The 19,456-nt window shown below is 37.8% G+C and overlaps 1 protein-coding gene across 2 annotated transcripts in view; it reads left to right on the plus strand.

Annotated features, from left to right (window-relative positions):
* Positions 1 to 466: 466 nt before the first annotated feature.
* The window catches only part of LOC117411139 (serine/threonine-protein phosphatase 2A 56 kDa regulatory subunit alpha isoform-like), a 96,323-nt gene continuing 77,333 nt past the window's right edge, over positions 467 to 19,456 (plus strand). The window contains exons 1-2 of one of the 2 annotated variants that reach the window (XM_059025310.1): positions 467 to 563; positions 1,412 to 1,574. In XM_059025310.1, coding sequence (XP_058881293.1) covers positions 1,427 to 1,574 — 148 coding nt within the window. In that variant the 5' untranslated portion in view covers positions 467 to 563; positions 1,412 to 1,426. The remainder of the gene's footprint in view (positions 564 to 1,411; positions 1,575 to 19,456) is intronic. The other variant, XM_059025311.1, reaches the window with a different exon arrangement.

Below are 19,456 nucleotides of genomic sequence, written 5' to 3' on the forward strand. Positions count from 1 at the left end.
TGCTACACACATTATTTCTGTTTTGTGACGGACATTCGTTGTATGATAAGAACTTTAAAATGAATGAGTATACAGGCTGCCTCTCAATCACACTTGTGAGGAATGAAAATAAAGTTATGCAACTACATACTGCATGCATTAAATTTGTCTTGAGGCCAGGTTGTGTTCATATCTCACACATACCTGTGTTGTGCAAGTAATCTGAGTCATAAAAATAGCACTCACATTTGAACTTCCAATTGCCTTGAACCAATCAAACACTACTCCCTGCCTTCCAGAGGTCGACTCATGATTAGACTGACAGCAAATCCATCAAATAGTATACAATCCCCTCGACAGACTTGCTATTGGTTTGGGCTTTACATTGTGCACTTCTTATTGGCTCCAAAACTGTAACTTATTTTCAATTGTGTTTTTTTTCTGGTAGAATACCATTGGTGTAAAAACTGACGTAGTCTGTTTCGCTTTTCTGGTTGGTTAAGGGGTTTACCGGTGACTACGCACGGGCTGACTGCGAGGGGCTGGTCTCCCGACTGACTGGTGGAGGTATTTTGGTCGCAAAGGTGAGGTTACGTCGGTATGCTGTGGCTTTCAGTTATGCGTTTATAATTATTTAATTAAACCGAAGTTAAGCTGTTGCAGGAAGTACCGTTTAAAGTCGTCAAGCCGTTTGGAGTATAAGCATTTCTCTTATTCTATTAAATTTCTACAAGAGGCGTTTGTTCTGTAGAGAATGACTCGATTGCCCCTGACGATTGATATAGTTGAGAGAGGTTCCCAGTCTTCTTCTCGGACTTAGTCTGTAAATAAACAACGGTGAGCTACCGGAGATCGCCAGAGACGTTGAAAAAGCAAAGTCGATGTTTCCAGAGGAGGAAAGCATGTTTTTCGTGATCAGATTGTTTTAAAGTTTAAGCTTTTTTATTATTATTATTTTTATTTTTAAGTATTGTACATCCGTTTTTATTTTTGTGTTCTGATCTGTTCGTGATCGTGTTGGAATTTGGAATACTCATTTTGCAAGCATAGATTTAGCAACCTGTAGATTATTTTTTCCACGAATAATGTGCTCGTTTTTTTGCAGTTGTACTCTGATTATATTATTCCCATTCGGAAAAGAGCGTATATAAATTGCAATTGATGCCATAATTTAATAGCCGAGTTTTAACATTGATTGTTTAGTACATGACACAGTAGAATTTAGTGAATTGAAAAACAAGTCAATGGTTGTTGCTGATGAATCAGATAGCGATTGTTTTTAAATATATATGTATGTATGTATGTATGTTTTGAAACTTGGTGATCCGACCTTGGCGGACTTCGGCGTTCTCTCCTTCGGTTTTAAATTGTATGATCTGCCGAAGATTACAGTCACCTTGAGAAGTGGAAATATATCCTGAACATCTTTTAGTTACCATACAAGAAAATGTCGGCTATCTCGGCAGCAGAGAAAGTGGACGGGTTCACACGAAAATCCGTGAGAAAAGCACAGAAACAGAAGAGATCGCTGGGCTCGTCTCAGTTCCGGACCCAGAGCCATCTGGTCGAGCTTTCACCCCTACCACAGCTCAAAGGTAAGGATACAAACTGCTCAAAATAATAACATTGATAAGCAGGGTTCACTTGACACCGCATCCAAAAATGTACAGGAAGTAACCCCATTTTTCATAGAACTTTACAGAATGTATTGTAATAATAAAAAGTTAAATGTTGTGTTCTTGGGGCACGACGAACTATTTCGAGCATAAACTTAAAAATATTCCTTAAGTACGGTACCGAATTGTAAATAAAGCATGTTTTTAAACTCATTAAAAAAAAAAAAAAAAAACCAAAATGAAAATGAAATGTAATTGAACGTGATGAAACAAATATTGCATTGCCTAGTGCAATTACAAACCTGACATAAAATGATACTGTTGTGTTACTTTGTTTGTTTGGATTACAGTCCATATTTTTACGTTATTCACAACTGCATACTAATAGTCTTCATGGCCTGTCTTTCCAGACGATTTTTCCAAAGACAGTATTGATGAATAATACTCAAGAGAATGTAAGATGATATGGTAACCGTGCAATGTTGTAAAGCTGGAATTTACTCGTAGCATGTAATACTAGCTTTCCGTTTAGCTGGTAAACCGCAGCAGATAACGAGAAACAAATGTATATTCTACCTTTATTTCTAAAATTATTTATAATTAATTAATTAATTATTGTTTTACATTTTCTCGTTTTTGGTCTCGATTCCATTACTTTTTTTAAATATAAAAACTGTTTGCATTGAAGTTTACAGTAATTTAAAACGACTTTTTCTTGTCATGTAATAACTAAGTCACTAATTTGATAACCACATTAATTCCCTTTGGCTAATACCTTAATAAAATAGGCTCTGTTACAGTTACATGGCGTGACCTTAAACAGTTTCCTGATTGTATAACATTTTGTACATTTGCTACATTTGAAAATAAGCACTGTTCATTGTGCAAGATTCAACACTTAAAGAAGCGCATAGACGTACTTTTATTTACTGTACACATTGAACTGAATGAACACTCATAAAAATGCAGTGCTTATAAACGTACGACGAGATGTTGCTATCAGGACAACTGAGGAAGTCAGCCCCTCCGGTAACTTTTTTTTTTTTTTTTTATAAAGTAACAAAAACGCGTGTTCAATGCCAACATGAACTACTTTAGATGCGTAATGACCGCAGGATAGGATACTGACCTTAAGGTTAGGGTTTCGGTGTAGGGAGATGATTATTCATTGTTTTATCAACAATCATATGATAGCTAATCAGAGTGCAGTGTCCTGACAGTATAATTTCGTGTTGTCTTTGTAAGGACAGCCATAAAAATATACTACAGTATTGCAAATAAAATGAAAGCAGCATTTTGGACACAGTTGATTTTGTCACGGCTGTACAGCAGTATTGCATATTATTACTGCCGTTTGTGCAGAGGTGGGCTGATGATTTTGATGACACATGCGTTGCTCAAGTTCATCCCAAACATACTCAACTGCCTTGAGATCAGGGAATTGTGGTAGCATAGAAGATGCCTGAAGTCTCTGTCATGCTCCTCAAATCAATCAAGCAGCATTGCTGGGTGGATGATGGTAAAATAAACAGTGATATTCGAGTCACCTTTTGAGTTAAGGAATCGAGGGTATACCAGGAAAACAAGGGTAATGCCAAATCCAAATCAGATAGACAGGGAACTAATAATAAAGTGGTCAGACTGTATATACTAGGTAGGCCTACAGGTTGTCTGGTCACAGATGCTTCAGTTGTTACAGTAAATTGTAGACAAATCTTTTGATTTCGTTCAGATGGTTCTGTGGGGATGGAAATAAAACTTCCAGTTTTCATAGCTGTTTTCCCTTCCAGCAGCTTACTCAGTAGATGAGGATAACACCGTGTAACAAATATTTATTTTTTTTGGTTCCTGGGTAGTAAGTGTTATTTCCTAATTGCTTATGCCTCAAAAGTATAGAAAATGGCTATTATTCCCCACAAACTTTGCTTTTGTGACCAGGACAGTGATATTTTGAAATTTACCTATTTCCAATGAGAAAACGGGCGAATTTGTGTCTTTTCGTTCACATAAAGTCAGAAAAAAACAACATATGAATCCAAATTAACATGTATTTATACTAAAGTAATACAAAAATGACTACAAAAGATTTAGAAGTGAGTAGTTTTTCGAGATTTACGATTATACTGTAAATCACTTTCACGAATCAGCCCCCAAGTGTAGTCTCCCATCATGTTAAAAAATTGTGTTACATAGTGTAATTAACAATGTTATGGGGCTAATGAAATAATGCCATAATGTTACTGGTCATGCACTTCCCTTCTTCAGTATTTTGAAAGAAGAACATTGCTATATACCTTACTCGGTTAAAGAAAGCTGTAAAGAATTGTTTACCACGAGGTTGCTAAGGCAGTCTGCTACTGCACTGCACCTCCTTGATTTCAGGGTCAAAGCATGTCACTGGTGCATAGCACTCAGTCATTAGCAATAACCACTGGGTGTGTGTGGTGTAACTGTGTTTCAGAGATAATGCAGAGGGCAAGTTGAAGTATACAGCAAAGATTGCCATGAACTAGTAATGCTACATGTGTATTCAATACAAATGTTTGGAGCTAAACTAGGGATGCAAGTCAGTTGTGATGTCATTTCTCTTTTCATTGTTAACATCCTGACAACTTTTTACACTTAGGAGTTTAAAGTCTGTTTCAAAACTCTTTTTAACATGTCGGCTCTAGTGCACTCGGGTTTGAGATCAGTGTGTGTCCCAGAAGAGTGATTAGAAAAAGAAAAAAAAAAACTACGAGTGCTCTGCCTTTTCTGTTCTGTTTTTGTACTCTTATGGCTCAATTTCAGAAAAATAGAAATACAATTTTGGATTCATCATTGCCCAGTACTTATTATTATTATTATTGCTATTGTTATTATTTTTCACTTACTGAATCGTGTTTTGTGTTGACTAACTGCGTCCTGCTTTATCGGTCTCTCCAAGGATGAGCAGAGGGGAGCTGGTGAGGGTGAAGGATTTGGTGCTCCACCTTCAAGAGTCAAGTATAACTCTTCAGACAATGTTTCTATGTAATCTGTTAGGGTTATTAAAGTATTCATAGAAACAGAATACTATTTATACCTGTTTTAATTAGATACAAGAGGTGTGTAAATGACTTAGTTTGTAAAAGTGCACCACATAATACGCATGCAGAAATAACTTGCCAAATGTTTCCGCTTTTAGGATCTTTTGTACAGTGTACCCATCCTTTTTTTATTTAGGAAAGGCAACTGCATATTGAAACTCACCCAGTGCTGTTTGCCCGTATTTCCTCGCAGCATTTTCATTAAAATGTAATCTAGCCAGCCAGATCCTAATAATAAAAATATTACTGAGGCAGTATAAAATTATTTATAACTATATAACAATAAATATTGATATTTATTTATTTTATATTTATTTACCGTGTTTGCATTCCATTAAAGGAGAAATGGTGCAACTTGGGTGCAAAATAATTCATTAATCCATGAAATGATTCAACGTGTGATGTTGTCCATATGTGGACAGTTGTTGTACAGTAAGTGGTGTAACAATTGGGGGTGGTAAAGGACCTTTTGTAAACTGGTAGCTGCTTCAGAGGTTTAATGAAATCAAACATATATTATACTTTTATTTCAGTATTTAAAGCATACCCCAGGCAGGCAGTAAGTATGATCAAATTCCATTTTCCTTTTTTTATTTTTTTTGGGGGGTGGGGTTGACGCAGTTAACTCTGGCTGGAGTGTTTTTTAAAGAAACCAGAGAATAACATTTTTTTATTCCTTGTAGTTTTTACACTCCATTAGAACATGATAGGGGATCAAACTCTGACTATATGTAGCTTACCAAGAGAGACAAACTCCCAACACAAAACAAACGCATTGCAATATGTATTGCATACGTGTCTGTCTAAATATATATTTTATTACAGTCGGCCTCGGTGGATAACTCGACACCTTCGCTTAATTTTCTCCAGATAAAATATATGCATCCTGCCTCTCAATTTTGTAATTCGACACCATGTTTTGCTCATAACTCGAAACTTATTAATGGTAACGAAGGCATAAAAACTATTAAAAAGACCAGTGAATGAACGTGACTGATCTACGTGACAGTCTTGTTTCATGTGACTGATTGACTGGTAACAGACTGTTCATTCATTCATTCGCAACTACCAAGTGCAGCTGGTTACAGTATCCGTTCACAATGAGTGAAGTGAAAAATGAGTTCTCGTTCTCAGGTTATTTGGGATAACAAGCTTGTCAGCAGAACTGTTTTGCATGCAACTACTGGTACTACTTATTAACATTCATGACATGTCTACAAAGAGTAAATATTTAAGGTACTTGCAAAACAGTCGACAATGCTTGATTTTCTGTGAAACGGTAAGTTGTTTATTATTGTTTTTGTTCACCGAGTTAACTCTGTATAATGTACAGTTGTTAACTTTTGCTATTTTAAGCTGTCAAATTAGACAGTACAAGCCAATACCTAAAAGTATAGTCAACAGTTTGTGGTTGGATTGTTTTCATAAAAATAACACTGTAGTTATTTTATTCATTCTTATTTAAATTGAACTATACAAGTTGTACAGAGTGTGTACAGTACTGTATATTGTAATTGATTCATTCACTGCAGTTCTTTCAAGCATTTTCATAATGACATTTAACTAAAAATTAACTTGTAAATACTGTAAACTTGTGAGTTATGTTACAGTATATGCATGTAATACTATGGCTCATGTGTACCTGTGGTAAACTCAACACCTTGAATAAGTCAACACTATAATAATAATAATTCATCACAAGTCATCAAAAAGCACTAGGCCTATACATAAAAACACAAATGAAAATATCAAACATAAAAATAAAAATAAAAAAGCCAGTTTAATTGTAATTGATTCAAACAAATAAGTTTTAAGGCGAGATTTAAAAACACCCATGGATTCAGAGCCCCTAATTTCTTTGGGAAGGGCATTCCGCAACCTAGGAACATAGGAACAGAAGGCCCAATCACCCACAGTTCAGAGTCTGGTCATGGGGACACGTAAGTGTCCAACATCAGCGGACCGCAAATTGCGTCTAGGGGTATAAATAGACAAAAGGTTAGTTATGTAAGGGGGAGACAAACCCTACAAGGCCAGACAACATAGGCTTTAATAGGGAATTACGCTGGTTAAAATGGACTCTTAGTTTTCCTGTTCCACAGGCAGGTCTTTTGTGTTTAATACGTACAGTTTAATACATACAGTACCGTTTAATACGTACAGTACCGTTTAATATGTACAGTTTTCCTGTTCCACAGGTAGATATTTTGCTCAAATAAGGTACATCCAGGACAGTAAATGACTGTCACGGTGGCGTTTGTGACGTCGGGCAGGAAAACAGTTGCTGTTTACTTTTACTCTTCTATGTTTTTGTTGGCACAGTCGTTGCACAGTTTAAACATGTACAATTTTAATTACATTCAGCGAAAATATCAATTCGTAAAATGGTACTACTTATTACATTGTACGGGACACAGGGGCGTGTTTTGTAAAAAATAATAAACTCCCGTTCTTTGGCAGTTAAGCTTTCTTATTGTTAATATTTACCGATATTTATGTATTTGACAGGGACAACAAACATTTAACATTCATGACATGTCTACAGAGAGTAAATTTTTAAGGTACTTATGTTTTGCAGTAACATACAGCATTTCGAATTGTGTTTACAACATACTTTGTTTATAAAGTACTGATTTCCATTGTCCCTTGGAGTCCGTTATAAGTGGAGTGTGTGTGTGTGTGTGTGTGTGTGTGTTGGTAGCGTCACAAGACCCATTTGTTTACTTTCAGTTTTGTGTTTAATAAATCCTGCGCGCCTGTGCTGGTGTTTCAACTCCAATGCGGTCTCTATCTTGCAATGCGGTTACCCACACATGTGACACGAGTACCTTGTTACAGTACCATTTAAATGTTGATCAATGTGAAGCAATCTTCATCAAAGTACAATATATTGATGTTCAATTCAAATTTGCCATTTTGTCATTATTCTGATACAGAAAAATTCCAAACCCTATTATTGTGAACACCCTGATATAACAAACGTTTCTCCAGGTCCCATAGGGGTTCATTATATAGTGAAGTTAGTCTGTTATATATATATAGCATAGATTTAAATGCATCAATAAACATATAAAATATATCCATTAATGTGTCGACTTGCTATGCTTCATCAGTGCTGTTCATTATAGATTATGTTTATTGTAAATACAATACATATCACCCTTACATGGGCTTATCAACGTAAGGGATCCAATTAAAATGATCGCTGCAAATTGTAGTATTATGAACACGTACAAATAGCCTCCACTGTAGTTTAACTTTTTCAGATGCTGGAATTAAGAATAAATCTACTCCATCTTGATTTTTAACCTCACAACCAAGTAAGCCAGAGCATGTGTAGTTTTTTTTGGTTTTTTTTTACCTCTTCTGGGACACACCCTGATCTCAGATCGAGTGCACTGGAACTGACATGTTGAAAAGACCTTTGAAACAGACAAGTGTAAAATGTTGTCAGGATGTAGCAACACCTTGGGGACCTATAATGCTATATTTTTCAGAACTCCGCTACTTACTCTAAGAGACATTCAACTTTTTCCATTTATGTTCCTGGTAACCCCTTTGTTGCCGCGGTTGGTTGAAAGTGGCAAATAATGTGCAAATCACGTCTCAGTAGAACTACAATCATGATGGTTTTCGAAACTGAAATAATTTAATCAACGTGTTGGCTTCAAAGTGACTGAGGTGTTTGGCACCATTTTAAAATAGTTGCACTTCTAATTTAAAATGGTATATAGATTTATATCAGCAAAAAAACTAAAGCTAGAACTTAGGACCGCCACCAGCCCCTAAAAACATATTCCAAGATGTTGCATATTGTGCTGGTTTATGTCTGCTATAATGCATGTGATTCTATGGAAAAGGCCCTTCTACTTGAATTCTGTCAATATGCCGATAGAATGCAGCAACAAAACTATCATACAAAGACAAACAAAACTAAATTCAATACATGCAAGTAAATGAAGCTACCATAATAAAAAATAAACTGACATGCTCACAGAAGCATTTAACGTAGTGTCTTCCACATCTACGAAGACTCCAAGCAGTAAGCTACAGTGCCCTTTGAATCTAGTTGCTCGGTAAGCATGCTCTTCCTCTAATTACTACCAAGCATCCATTTTGCTTGTTTTGCAGCTTTGCCCAGTTTACTGTTTATCCAGTTTCACAATGACCTTTCAATACTTTTCCAATTTGCTGTCAGTCAGTTTATCATCATCTATATTATACACAGACTAATTTAATATACACAACATTTAAAAACTTTTAACAAAGGTTTAAGTTACTGTATGTAGGCTGAGTGTTTGCACATTCTTGCTAGTACTAGCACCAGCATCTTTCATCAACAAACCTAAAAAGAAAATGTCCCTAGACGGACTGTATTAGTGAAAACAAACTATTTCTTAACTTAGAACATGCCCTTGTGATCTACGTGTCCTTGTAATCTACAGCAGTGATTTTGTGCAACCCCTGCACAAAGTTAAGTCCTCCCAGACCGCTTGTTATACAACTGCTTATCATGAATCCAAATATGCAGTAGTCATAATAATAGTTACAGTATGATTAAGGCTGGGATTAAGTCACGGTGGTCACAGGTGTCACAGATTCCATGATTTTTATTGGTGACTGTGATTTTAGTAGAGAACATTAAACTTTACCAACACTACTTGAAATTCCACCTTAATCACGCTCGGTTGTTTTCACAGTGCTAATGACGTTGACCTCGCTCGGTTGTGCTAATGACGTTGACCTCGCTCGGTTGTGTTAATGACGTTGACCTCGCTCGGTTGTGCTAATGACGTTGACCTCGCTCGGTTGTGCTAATGACGTTGACCTCGCTCGGTTGTGCTAATGACGTTGACCTCGCTCGGTTGTTTTCACAGTGCAGATTATGTTGACCTCGCTCGGTTGTGCTAATGACGTTGACCTCGCTCGGTTGTGTTAATGACGTTGACCTCGCTCGGTTGTGCTAATGACATTGACCTCGCTTGGTTGTTTTCACAGTGCAGATTATGCAGACCTCGTTCGGTTGTGCTAATGACGTTGACCTCGCTCGGTTGTGCTAATGACGTTGACCTCGCTTGGTTGTTTTCACAGTGCAGATTATGCAGACCTCGTTCGGTTGTGCTAATGACGTTGACCTCGCTCGGTTGTGCTAATGACGTTGACCTCGCTCGGTTGTGCTAATGACGTTGACCTCGCTCGGTTGTGCTAATGACGTTGACCTCGCTCGGTTGTTTTCACAGTGCAGATTATGCAGACCTCGCTCGGTTGTGCTAATGACGTTGACCTCGCTCGGTTGTGCTAATGACGTTGACCTCGCTCGGTTGTGCTAATGACGTTGATCTCGCTTGGTTGTTTTCACAGTGCAGATTATGCAGACCTCGTTCGGTTGTGCTAATGACGTTGACCTCGCTCGGTTGTTTTCACAGTGCAGATTATGCAGACCTCGTTCGCTTGTGCTAATGACGTTGACCTCGCTCAGTTGTGCTAATGACGTTGACCTCGCTTGGTTGTTTTCACAGTGCAGATTATGCAGACCTCGCTCAGTTGTGCTAATGACGTTGACCTCGCTTGGTTGTTTTCACAGTGCAGATTATGCAGACCTCGTTCGCTTGTGCTAATGACGTTGACCTCGCTCGGTTGTGCTAATGACGTTGACCTCGCTTGGTTGTTTTCACAGTGCAGATTATGCAGACCTCGCTCGGTTGTGCTAATGACGTTGACCTCGCTCGGTTGTGTTAATGACGTTGACCTCGCTCGGTTGTGCTAATGACGTTGACCTCGCTCGGTTGTTTTCACAGTGCAGATTATGCAGACCTCGTTCGGTTGTGCTAATGACGTTGACCTCGCTCGGTTGTGCTAATGACGTTGACCTCGCTCGGTTGTGCTAATGACGTTGACCTCGCTCGGTTGTTTTCACAGTGCAGATTATGTTGACCTCGCTCGGTTGTGCTAATGACGTTGACCTCGCTCGGTTGTTTTCACAGTGCAGATTATGTTGACCTCGCTCGGTTGTGCTAATGACGTTGACCTCGCTTGGTTGTTTTTACAGTGCAGATTATGTTGACCTCGCTCGGTTGTGTTAATGACGTTGACCTCGCTCGGTTGTGTTAATGACGTTGACCTCGCTCGGTTGTGTTAATGACGTTGACCTCGCTTGGTTGTTTTCACAGTGCAGATTATGTAGACCTCGTTCGGTTGTGCTAATGACGTTGACCTCGCTCGGTTGTGTTAATGACGTTGACCTCGCTCGGTTGTTTTCACAGTGCAGATTATGCAGACCTCGTTCGGTTGTGCTAATGACGTTGACCTCGCTCGGTTGTGCTAATGACGTTGACCTCGCTTGGTTGTTTTCACAGTGCAGATTATGTTGACCTCGCTCGGTTGTGCTAATGACGTTGACCTCGCTCGGTTGTTTTCACAGTGCAGATTATGTTGACCTCGCTCGGTTGTGCTAATGGCGTTGACCTCGCTCGGTTGTGCTAATGACGTTGACCTCGCTCGGTTGTGCTAATGACGTTGACCTCGCTCGGTTGTGCTAATGACGTTGACCCCACTCAGTTGCCTTACATTGCAATGTAGCCGTTCACACTTTAACTCAATGCCACATTGCAAATATTTTGAAAATGAGCGAAACAGCAAAAACAAGCACACAGTTACAAGCTGCACAATGCCCCAAAAATGTATTTCATGAAAGCAGAGGTTTATTGTTTTGTTCAATGTGCAACATACCGGTAGATTAGTCATAAAGCCAGCTGTGATAAACATTTGGAGACATCGTGCCATATGCAGGACTCCAGTCTGCAACTAAAATGGTCGCAAATTTGACTACAATTGTATTTTTGGGTTTAGAACATAAGAAAGTTTACAAACGAGAGGAGGCCATTCGGCCCGTTTTGCTCGTTTGTTTGTTAGTAGCTTATTGATCCCAGAATCTCATCAAGCAGTTTTTTGAGTGATCCCAGGATGTCAGCTTCAACAACATTACTGGGGAGTTGGTTCCAGACCCTCACAAAGTGCCTCCTATATTCTTTTCTGAATGCTCTTTATCTAATCTCCATTTGTGACCCCTGGTCCTTGTTTTTTTTCAGATTAAAAAAGTCCCTTGGGTCGATATTGTCAATACCTTTTAGAATTCTGAGTGCTTGAATCAGATCGTCGTCTTTGTTCAAGACTTGAATAGATTCAATTCTTTAAGCCTGTCTGCATATGACATGCCTTTTAAGCCCGGAATAATTGTGGTCGCTCTTCTTTGCACTCTTTAGAGCAGCAATATAGTTTTTGTAGCGAGGTGACCAGAACTGAGCACAATATTCTAGATGAGGTCTTACTAATGTAATGTCAAGGTGCCACTGGTGCCTGTAGCCCCCAGAGTGCTGCCTCTCCCTTTAAAAACTGTGTGTCAATATCCGAGTGCAAGAAGGACGGTAGAGGTCTGATCAAATACAAATCTCTGGAAGGCCAAATGTGTTGTATTAACATAAGCAGTACATGAAATACAGCAACCCCAGCAGGAGGAATGGTAACCAAACATGTGTGAGTACTGTTGTATTAAAAATTACCTTAATGAGCCGTTGCTTTCAAGAAATGTAGAGTTGCAACAAAAATAAAAATGCACTAAGGGTTGTGTTGCACACTTGCCATTAACAAAATGCCCTGAAAACTAAAGAAAATAATTATAATGAAGAGCTGAAATGCAGCAAAAAGGTCAAGAATTAAAACAAATAAACAGAAAACAGAAGTGAAAAGGTTACCATAGGAAGCTGCAAAAAGTGTTCTTTGTGTGCCCAAATAAAGTAAACGCAAATTATTATTAATATTATTATTATTATTATTATTATTATTATTATTATTATTATTATATTTTTTTCATCTGTTGTATCTTCTTTAGCAGCCACATCTATCCCAGATATAATATATTTGGGTGTTATTTACGTCAGGAGCTTGGTGATGATTCAATTGCGCAGCAGCATCCCTAGTTTGATGATGAACTGATGTTTTCTTCAGCCAAAAAGCAGGCATTACAATTCAAGATGTTGCCTTTATGAAAAACAATAAATTAGTGTGAGTTTTGTACTAAAGCAGCATCAGCTGTTGCAGGGAAAATGAGTTTATTTCTCAAACTGACCATGTTGACCATGTTATGAAAATGTGTCTATGGCAACTTTGTTTATTGAGAGAACATGACAATGGCAGGGATTATTAAAAACAAAAAAATACATAGTCTGCTTTATATTTTTACCTGAAATCCACAGAAGATTTTTTTTTTGCACCGTAAGTACTGTATGACATCCTTTGTTTTGTAGTTAATTCACTGAATTACTTTCTTACTTCTGGTATAATTTTCAATTTTAATACAGTTTTAATGGCTTTGAAAACCATTTTGCAAATGAACAAGTATTTGCATACTTGTTTTGAACAGATAAGCGAACATGAAAATACCAGTTCATACCAGTGCTAAAATATCTTGCTCTCGTCTCGGGTCTAAATCAGCAAGATTGCACAGCTTTAACTAATGCATTCTTATTTTAAACACAGATTTTACATATCATTATGTTGAATACTGTAGCAGTTGGAAAGAGGGTACTGTGTACCCTGCTGTGACAGGTTTTACAACCAAGATCTTTGTATGCCTTGGCTGAGAGACCTTATTATATCACAGGCGATGAGTAGGGCATATCAGATTTTCTTGTCCCCTGTAATATGAAGAATGACCATGTTCAACTCCCAGCTGCCACTTTTGTGCATGGTGCCACCATTTGCTGAGATGTGAAATACTTTCTCTGTGATTGACCTGTGATTGATGCTGTATATAATGTCATTGTGACAGCCATGTAGTGTAGATGTCTTATCACTAAATGCTGAGACCTAATTTGCAGCTACTGTAAGTCACTGTGGCTTGAACTGAGGGGTGGCCTCAAACAACTTGATATTACTGGAGGAGGCTGTGTGGCCCAGTGGTTAAAAAAATGGGCTTGTAACCAGGAGGTCCCCGGTTCAAATCCCACATCAGCCACTGACTCATTGTGTGACCCTGAGCAAGTCACTTAACCTCCTTTTGCTCAGTCTTTCGGGTGAGACGTAGTTGTAAGTGATTCTGCAGCTGATGCATAGTTCACACACCCTAGTCTCTGTAAATCGCCTTGGATAAAGGCGTCTGCTAAATAAACAAATAATAATAAAATAATAAATAATATTAACAAACAAATACAGCTTTCTGGAAACTGAAATGCTCTTATTGAGCACAGAGAACCTTTTAAAATGCATTCAAATTAACAGGGCATGTTTTAGATGCGTTAGTTTGCAAAAAAAAAACAAAAAAACAAAAAAACCCTATAAAATAAAGGCTCAGTTATAACCCAGACCCGCGACATTCCATACAATGCCATTTCCCAAACTTCATATTACAGTTATCAATTTAAGTAGAGATGAGTCTGAGACCATTTCTTTGACATACATTCAGCATGCATTTCAGAATCGGAGAATCTTTTGTTACATATTTTGAGTTGCTAATTATATCCGTGATTTATTTTCTTAAAACTATATGACCCATTTTCTAGTTTTAGGGCTCTGGTGGCTTGATGCTCATGCCACTGTATAAAGATACAATTTTGTACAATAAGCTTCAGGTTTTTGACAACTTCATCTTTTTCTTCCATTCATCTAAACAATTTGCTATATCAGTATAGTTATTATAGTTATTAAGGAGCTAAACTGTTGCATATCCACGACCATTTCACCATTTTTCTATAGATCCTCTCAGAAATCTGGAATGGAGAAACTGTGATTAGCTTGTTTTTTTATGAGCTGATGCAACATTGATTACTATTTATTTATCATCAGGGAGAATGTACAGTATCTAGTTGGAACTGAAATCGTGAGAGCCCAAACGCTAACCGGAAGAAGTACTGTAAAACAATGAATTACATTGACTGATGATGGAACCGTTTGAGAAGAAAATTGTTTAATAATAATAATAATAATAATAATAATAATAATAATAATGAGGATTGAAATACTTTTTGAAAAAGGGGATGGTGTTTGAAAAGTTTTGTGTGTCATATACTGTAGCAGGAAATATGGCAAAAGAGAAGGGAGGAGGATCTAAAACAGCAGTGTTTTATTTTTAAAAAATACATACTTTTTTTTCGCTTTTCCTGACTTTCATCTACATCCCTGTGGACCAGATTGAGTTGAAACATTGACAACCACTGTACACATTCAAAGTCTTGTAGTTGACCTTTTGAACTTTCAGAAGCCAATGGTGCAGTAACCATGTTGATACATTTGGCAATATCAACTTAAGACAGATAAAATGGATGAGCTGCACAGTAACTATTGTGTTTTAATTACTTTATCCTCTGTAGACATATTCAGTGATCTATCTACGGTGTCAGGAGCTGCAGTGTTGACCAGTACAACCTGAGTACATTGATGCCCAGCATTGCAAATCACAGAAGGATATCGTTTGTGACAAAATGCTGCTTATACTCCAATCTGACAACACTTACTGTATAATTTTATTACTTTTCAAACTATACTTTAAGATGTTTCAAAGTACTGTATTCCTTCTAATTTAAGACACCCTTCAATATAAGACGCAGCCCAAATTTCCCACCCTCAATTTGAGGAAAAATAAAACCTAAAATAAATATGCATCTACAAAGATACAACCTCAGTTACGCGTGTGGAGGCAGTTTGCAGCCGTCTGCTATCACACAGAGCATTACAGTTATGTGCTGCTTCTCATTCGTGCTGTTTATTTCCCAATTTGTGAACTGTGGTATTGCTTGGCATGTCGAAAAATGCAGGGGTCTAATCAGCATTTCTGATCTGTCCAAGCTGGAACTGTTTATTAGAAACACTGAAATTGTAAAAGCTTCTCTCTGAATTCCTCAGGAAGCTAATGATGCTTCTTTGAAAATGGCTGCCTGTATGTCATGGATGATTCAAGATTGGGCAGTAATGTTTTGGTTTGTCTTTTCTCGGCAGTAAGTCATGTTGCTGCTTGTGTATCCTGGCAGCGTCGTCACTGTTCATCTTTTCTCAGCAGTCAGTCACGTTGCTGCTTGTGTATCCTGGCAGCGTCGTCACTGTTCATCTTTTCTCAGCAGTCGGTCACGTTGCTGCTTGTGTATCCTGGGAGTGTCGTCACTGTTCATCTTTTCTCAGCAGTCGGTCATGTTGCTGCTTGTGTATCCTAGCAGCGTCGTCACTGTTCATCTTTTCTCAGCAGTCGGTCACGTTGCTGCTTGTGTATCCTGGGAGTGTCGTCACAGTTCATCTTTTCACAGCAGTCGGTCACGTTGCTGCTTGTGTATCCTGGGAGTGTCGTCACAGTTCATCTTTTCTCAGCAGTCGGTCACGTTGCTGCTTGTGTATCCTGGCAGTGTCGTCACTGTTTATCTTTTCTCAGCAGTCGGTCACATTGCTGTTTGTGTATCCTGGGAGTGTCGTCACAGTTCATCTTTTCACAGCAGTCGGTCACGTTGCTGCTTGTGTATCCTGGGAGTGTCGTCACAGTTCATCTTTTCTGAGCAGTCGGTCACGTTGCTGCTTGTGTATCCTGGCAGTGTCGTCACTGTTCATCTTTTCTCAGCAGTCGGTCACATTGCTGTTTGTGTATCCTAGCAGCGTCATCACTGTTCATCTTTTCTCAGCAGTCGGTCACGTTGCTGCTTGTGTATCCTGGGAGTGTCGTCACAGTTCATCTTTTCTCAGCAGTCGGTCACGTTGCTGCTTGTGTATCCTGGGAGTGTCGTCACAGTTCATCTTTTCTCAGCAGTCGGTCACGTTGCTGCTTGTGTATCCTGGGAGTGTCGTCACTGTTCATCTTTTCTCAGCAGTCGGTCACGTTGCTGCTTGTGTATCCTAGCAGCGTCGTCACTGTTCATCTTTTCTCAGCAGTCGGTCACATTACTGTTTGTGTACTCAGTTAGTCATGTCTTTTGTTGAAGAGTTTGAATACACGCATCACTACTGTACTCTAATTTAAGAGAAAGAAAAAATGGTTAAAGTGTGTCTTAAATTCAAAGGAATACGGTATTTGTAAAATATCATTATGTGACTTGTAGTTCACATTTTGTACTAAAGATGATGAATGCAGTACAACAAATGAAAGTTATTTGCTGTCCAGGATACAAAGACATCAACCAAATTATATTTAGGGGGAGGGAAATGACTACCTAGAAGTTATTCTGAGCAGATAGTACTGTAATGACTACTGCAGAATGTAGGGTCTAGTTGCTGCATTTTTTCTTCAAAGTTCTCAGGGAGATATTACTAAGTGTCTTTTATTAAACGTTGTTTGTCATTAATTATTAATGAAAACATTAAATCTATGTTTAAATGTTATAGTTCAGCTTGTGTTGAAAAGAAAAACTACTTAAAGCCTACATTTTAGTTGTTTTTTAATTTGAAATGTTCCTAGTTTGTTTCTATTACATTGTGCCAATTTGTACCTTTTTTTCTGAAAACACTTTAAAACAGTTTTAAAAGGGTTTGTTGGCATATTTTTTCATGCATTTCTATCTTCATCATTGCTGTCAATGTATCAAACACTTGTGGTTATAAAAAACAAACTAACAAATTACAGATTTTTAAAACCAAAAAATCTGAAATCAGGAAAAAAATAAATCAGAAAATTCAAAATAATAAAAAGGATTTCATAGGGCCCAAGATATTGATGGAATTATATGAACGTATTACATAATTGGACAGGTTATTCTGTCAAATCGGATGTTCAAATGGGCCTGAGCAGTTCTCATATAAATGAATGTAACTGGCATTTATTTAATCAGTAGGACCTGAAGAAGAGAGCTCAAGTGTCTGTGCAGGTAAATTCCCCGGGCCGTGTTATATGTTTTACTTAGACTAGCTTATACTCCAACTTGGTGCAAGTTATTGAGAGTAAGAGAATCTGAGGAGATACTGTAAGAAGTTGCCTTGCCGAATGTACTACTGTATGTAAAGGAGTTCTGACCCTAATGTATACCCCATAGCTGACTTGTAAATACATTGTATTAAACCTAGCAAACTGATTAGTGTTAATGTTTGACAGATTAGCGTGGATTACTTGGCTGTGAGACATGTCAAAATGTGTTGCTTGTAGATCCCAGCCACGCGATAGTGGGAAAAGAAAGGAAGAGCAAAAGCAAAGGAGCCAGTTCAACGACAGGATGGGTATGGAATCCAGTGGGAACTGTCTGTTTTGTATAATGTAGTGTTAATTTAACATTGTTAGCTGAATTAATAACAAATACAAAATTGTAAAGCAGGTGGTATACAATTAGGAGGAAGACTTTAGTTCTCTGGTTCAATTTAGAACTGTTCCCTTAACTGCATGTATAATTTGTCATCCACAACCACCAATGTGTACAGTACAGTTGAAGTACTGCTGAAGCTTTAACTTCACTTACTCCTAATATGACTTGGCTGAACAGTAATAACACCATAGGAACCGGGCATTTTTAAGCAGGCTTTTTTTTTTTTTTCCTTCAAATCTTGGTTGTGGATGTTTGGTGGCTATGGAACTGTTTACATCGGTTTTTGTAATTGGAGAAGGAGTTAAAAACAGCATTGACAATGTATCACTACATTTACTTTGAATAACAACTGGATTGTTCTGTTTTTTCAGTGAAGTTCTATTTACATACATATGCTTTTTAAACTCCAAACACAATTTATTATAGAATATTTACTCCACAAAAGCTTTTAACCAGACCCTTGGTATGTGAATAATTTGTACCATTTGAATATAACAGTAGGAATTTACAATGTAATAGTAATAAATAAGTTAAGCCTTGTTCCTGTAGCAAACATAAATTACCAGGTGCTAAGCCTGATACACATGTGCCTTTATACCATGGTTCATAGAACTTGTTTTAATCTACAAACATGTGAGAAGAAAATACGTTAATGTTTGCAAAACCTATTTCTTATTCCATGAGTTTACATGGGTGAAACTTTTTTAAGCTAATTTCAGACAGACTCAGTTATGTAGCTGTTGTACAACACCTGCATGCTACACTGTGTAATCGCATCTGCCCAGCTTCTTGTCAAAGTGTTTGTCATTAGTTAAGCGTAATAGTATTTCTCAATGTCTTCAAAGACGGCTAGTCGAAATGTTTGTCATTACTTTTGTTTATTTTAGTATTGTAAACCATTATGATGTTGAGTTTAAAAATGGAATTGTTTATGGTGCTGTTAAACCCCAATTTAAATGTTCATTGTGTTTTGTAATTCATCTCCAGGTGTTGCAGACACGCTGTCAGCCATTGCTGTGTAGAGCTGCTTGCGTTGAAAGCAGCCCCAGCATGCTTTTTTGACAGATTCAATGGGTTTCGCAACATCTAGAGTGGAAATTAATTCTAAATGCTAATTAACCATTAACCCTTTTATAACGTGTTACATTTCAGTAATTCCCTAAAGGCCAAACAACTAATTTGTAGAACCGGTTCTGGAAGTGAAAAGAATAGAGAAAGGGCAGTGCTGAAAGGTCATTGTATAAGCCGCTCCAGAGTACCATAGTCCTAAAATAGTAGTGTGATTTACAGTCAATACTCAGGGACAGCAACAGTTACTGTCGGCCCTACTGACGCATGATGGACTAATTTTAATATAAATTCTTAGTATGGGGAATGCTCTTAAGTGTAATGCATGCTGCCATGTTTGATGGTGCACTGCACTGTCTCATGCAGTTTTGTGTAAACAGAATATCATACAGTGAAAGGTTTAAAGCCCTGCAGACATCTCTGTAATCAGTTGCTTTCCAGTTGATTTGGATGTAATCTGCCA

Source organism: Acipenser ruthenus, chromosome 6, assembly GCF_902713425.1.
Source record: "Acipenser ruthenus chromosome 6, fAciRut3.2 maternal haplotype, whole genome shotgun sequence".
Lineage (NCBI taxonomy): Eukaryota > Metazoa > Chordata > Actinopteri > Acipenseriformes > Acipenseridae > Acipenser > Acipenser ruthenus.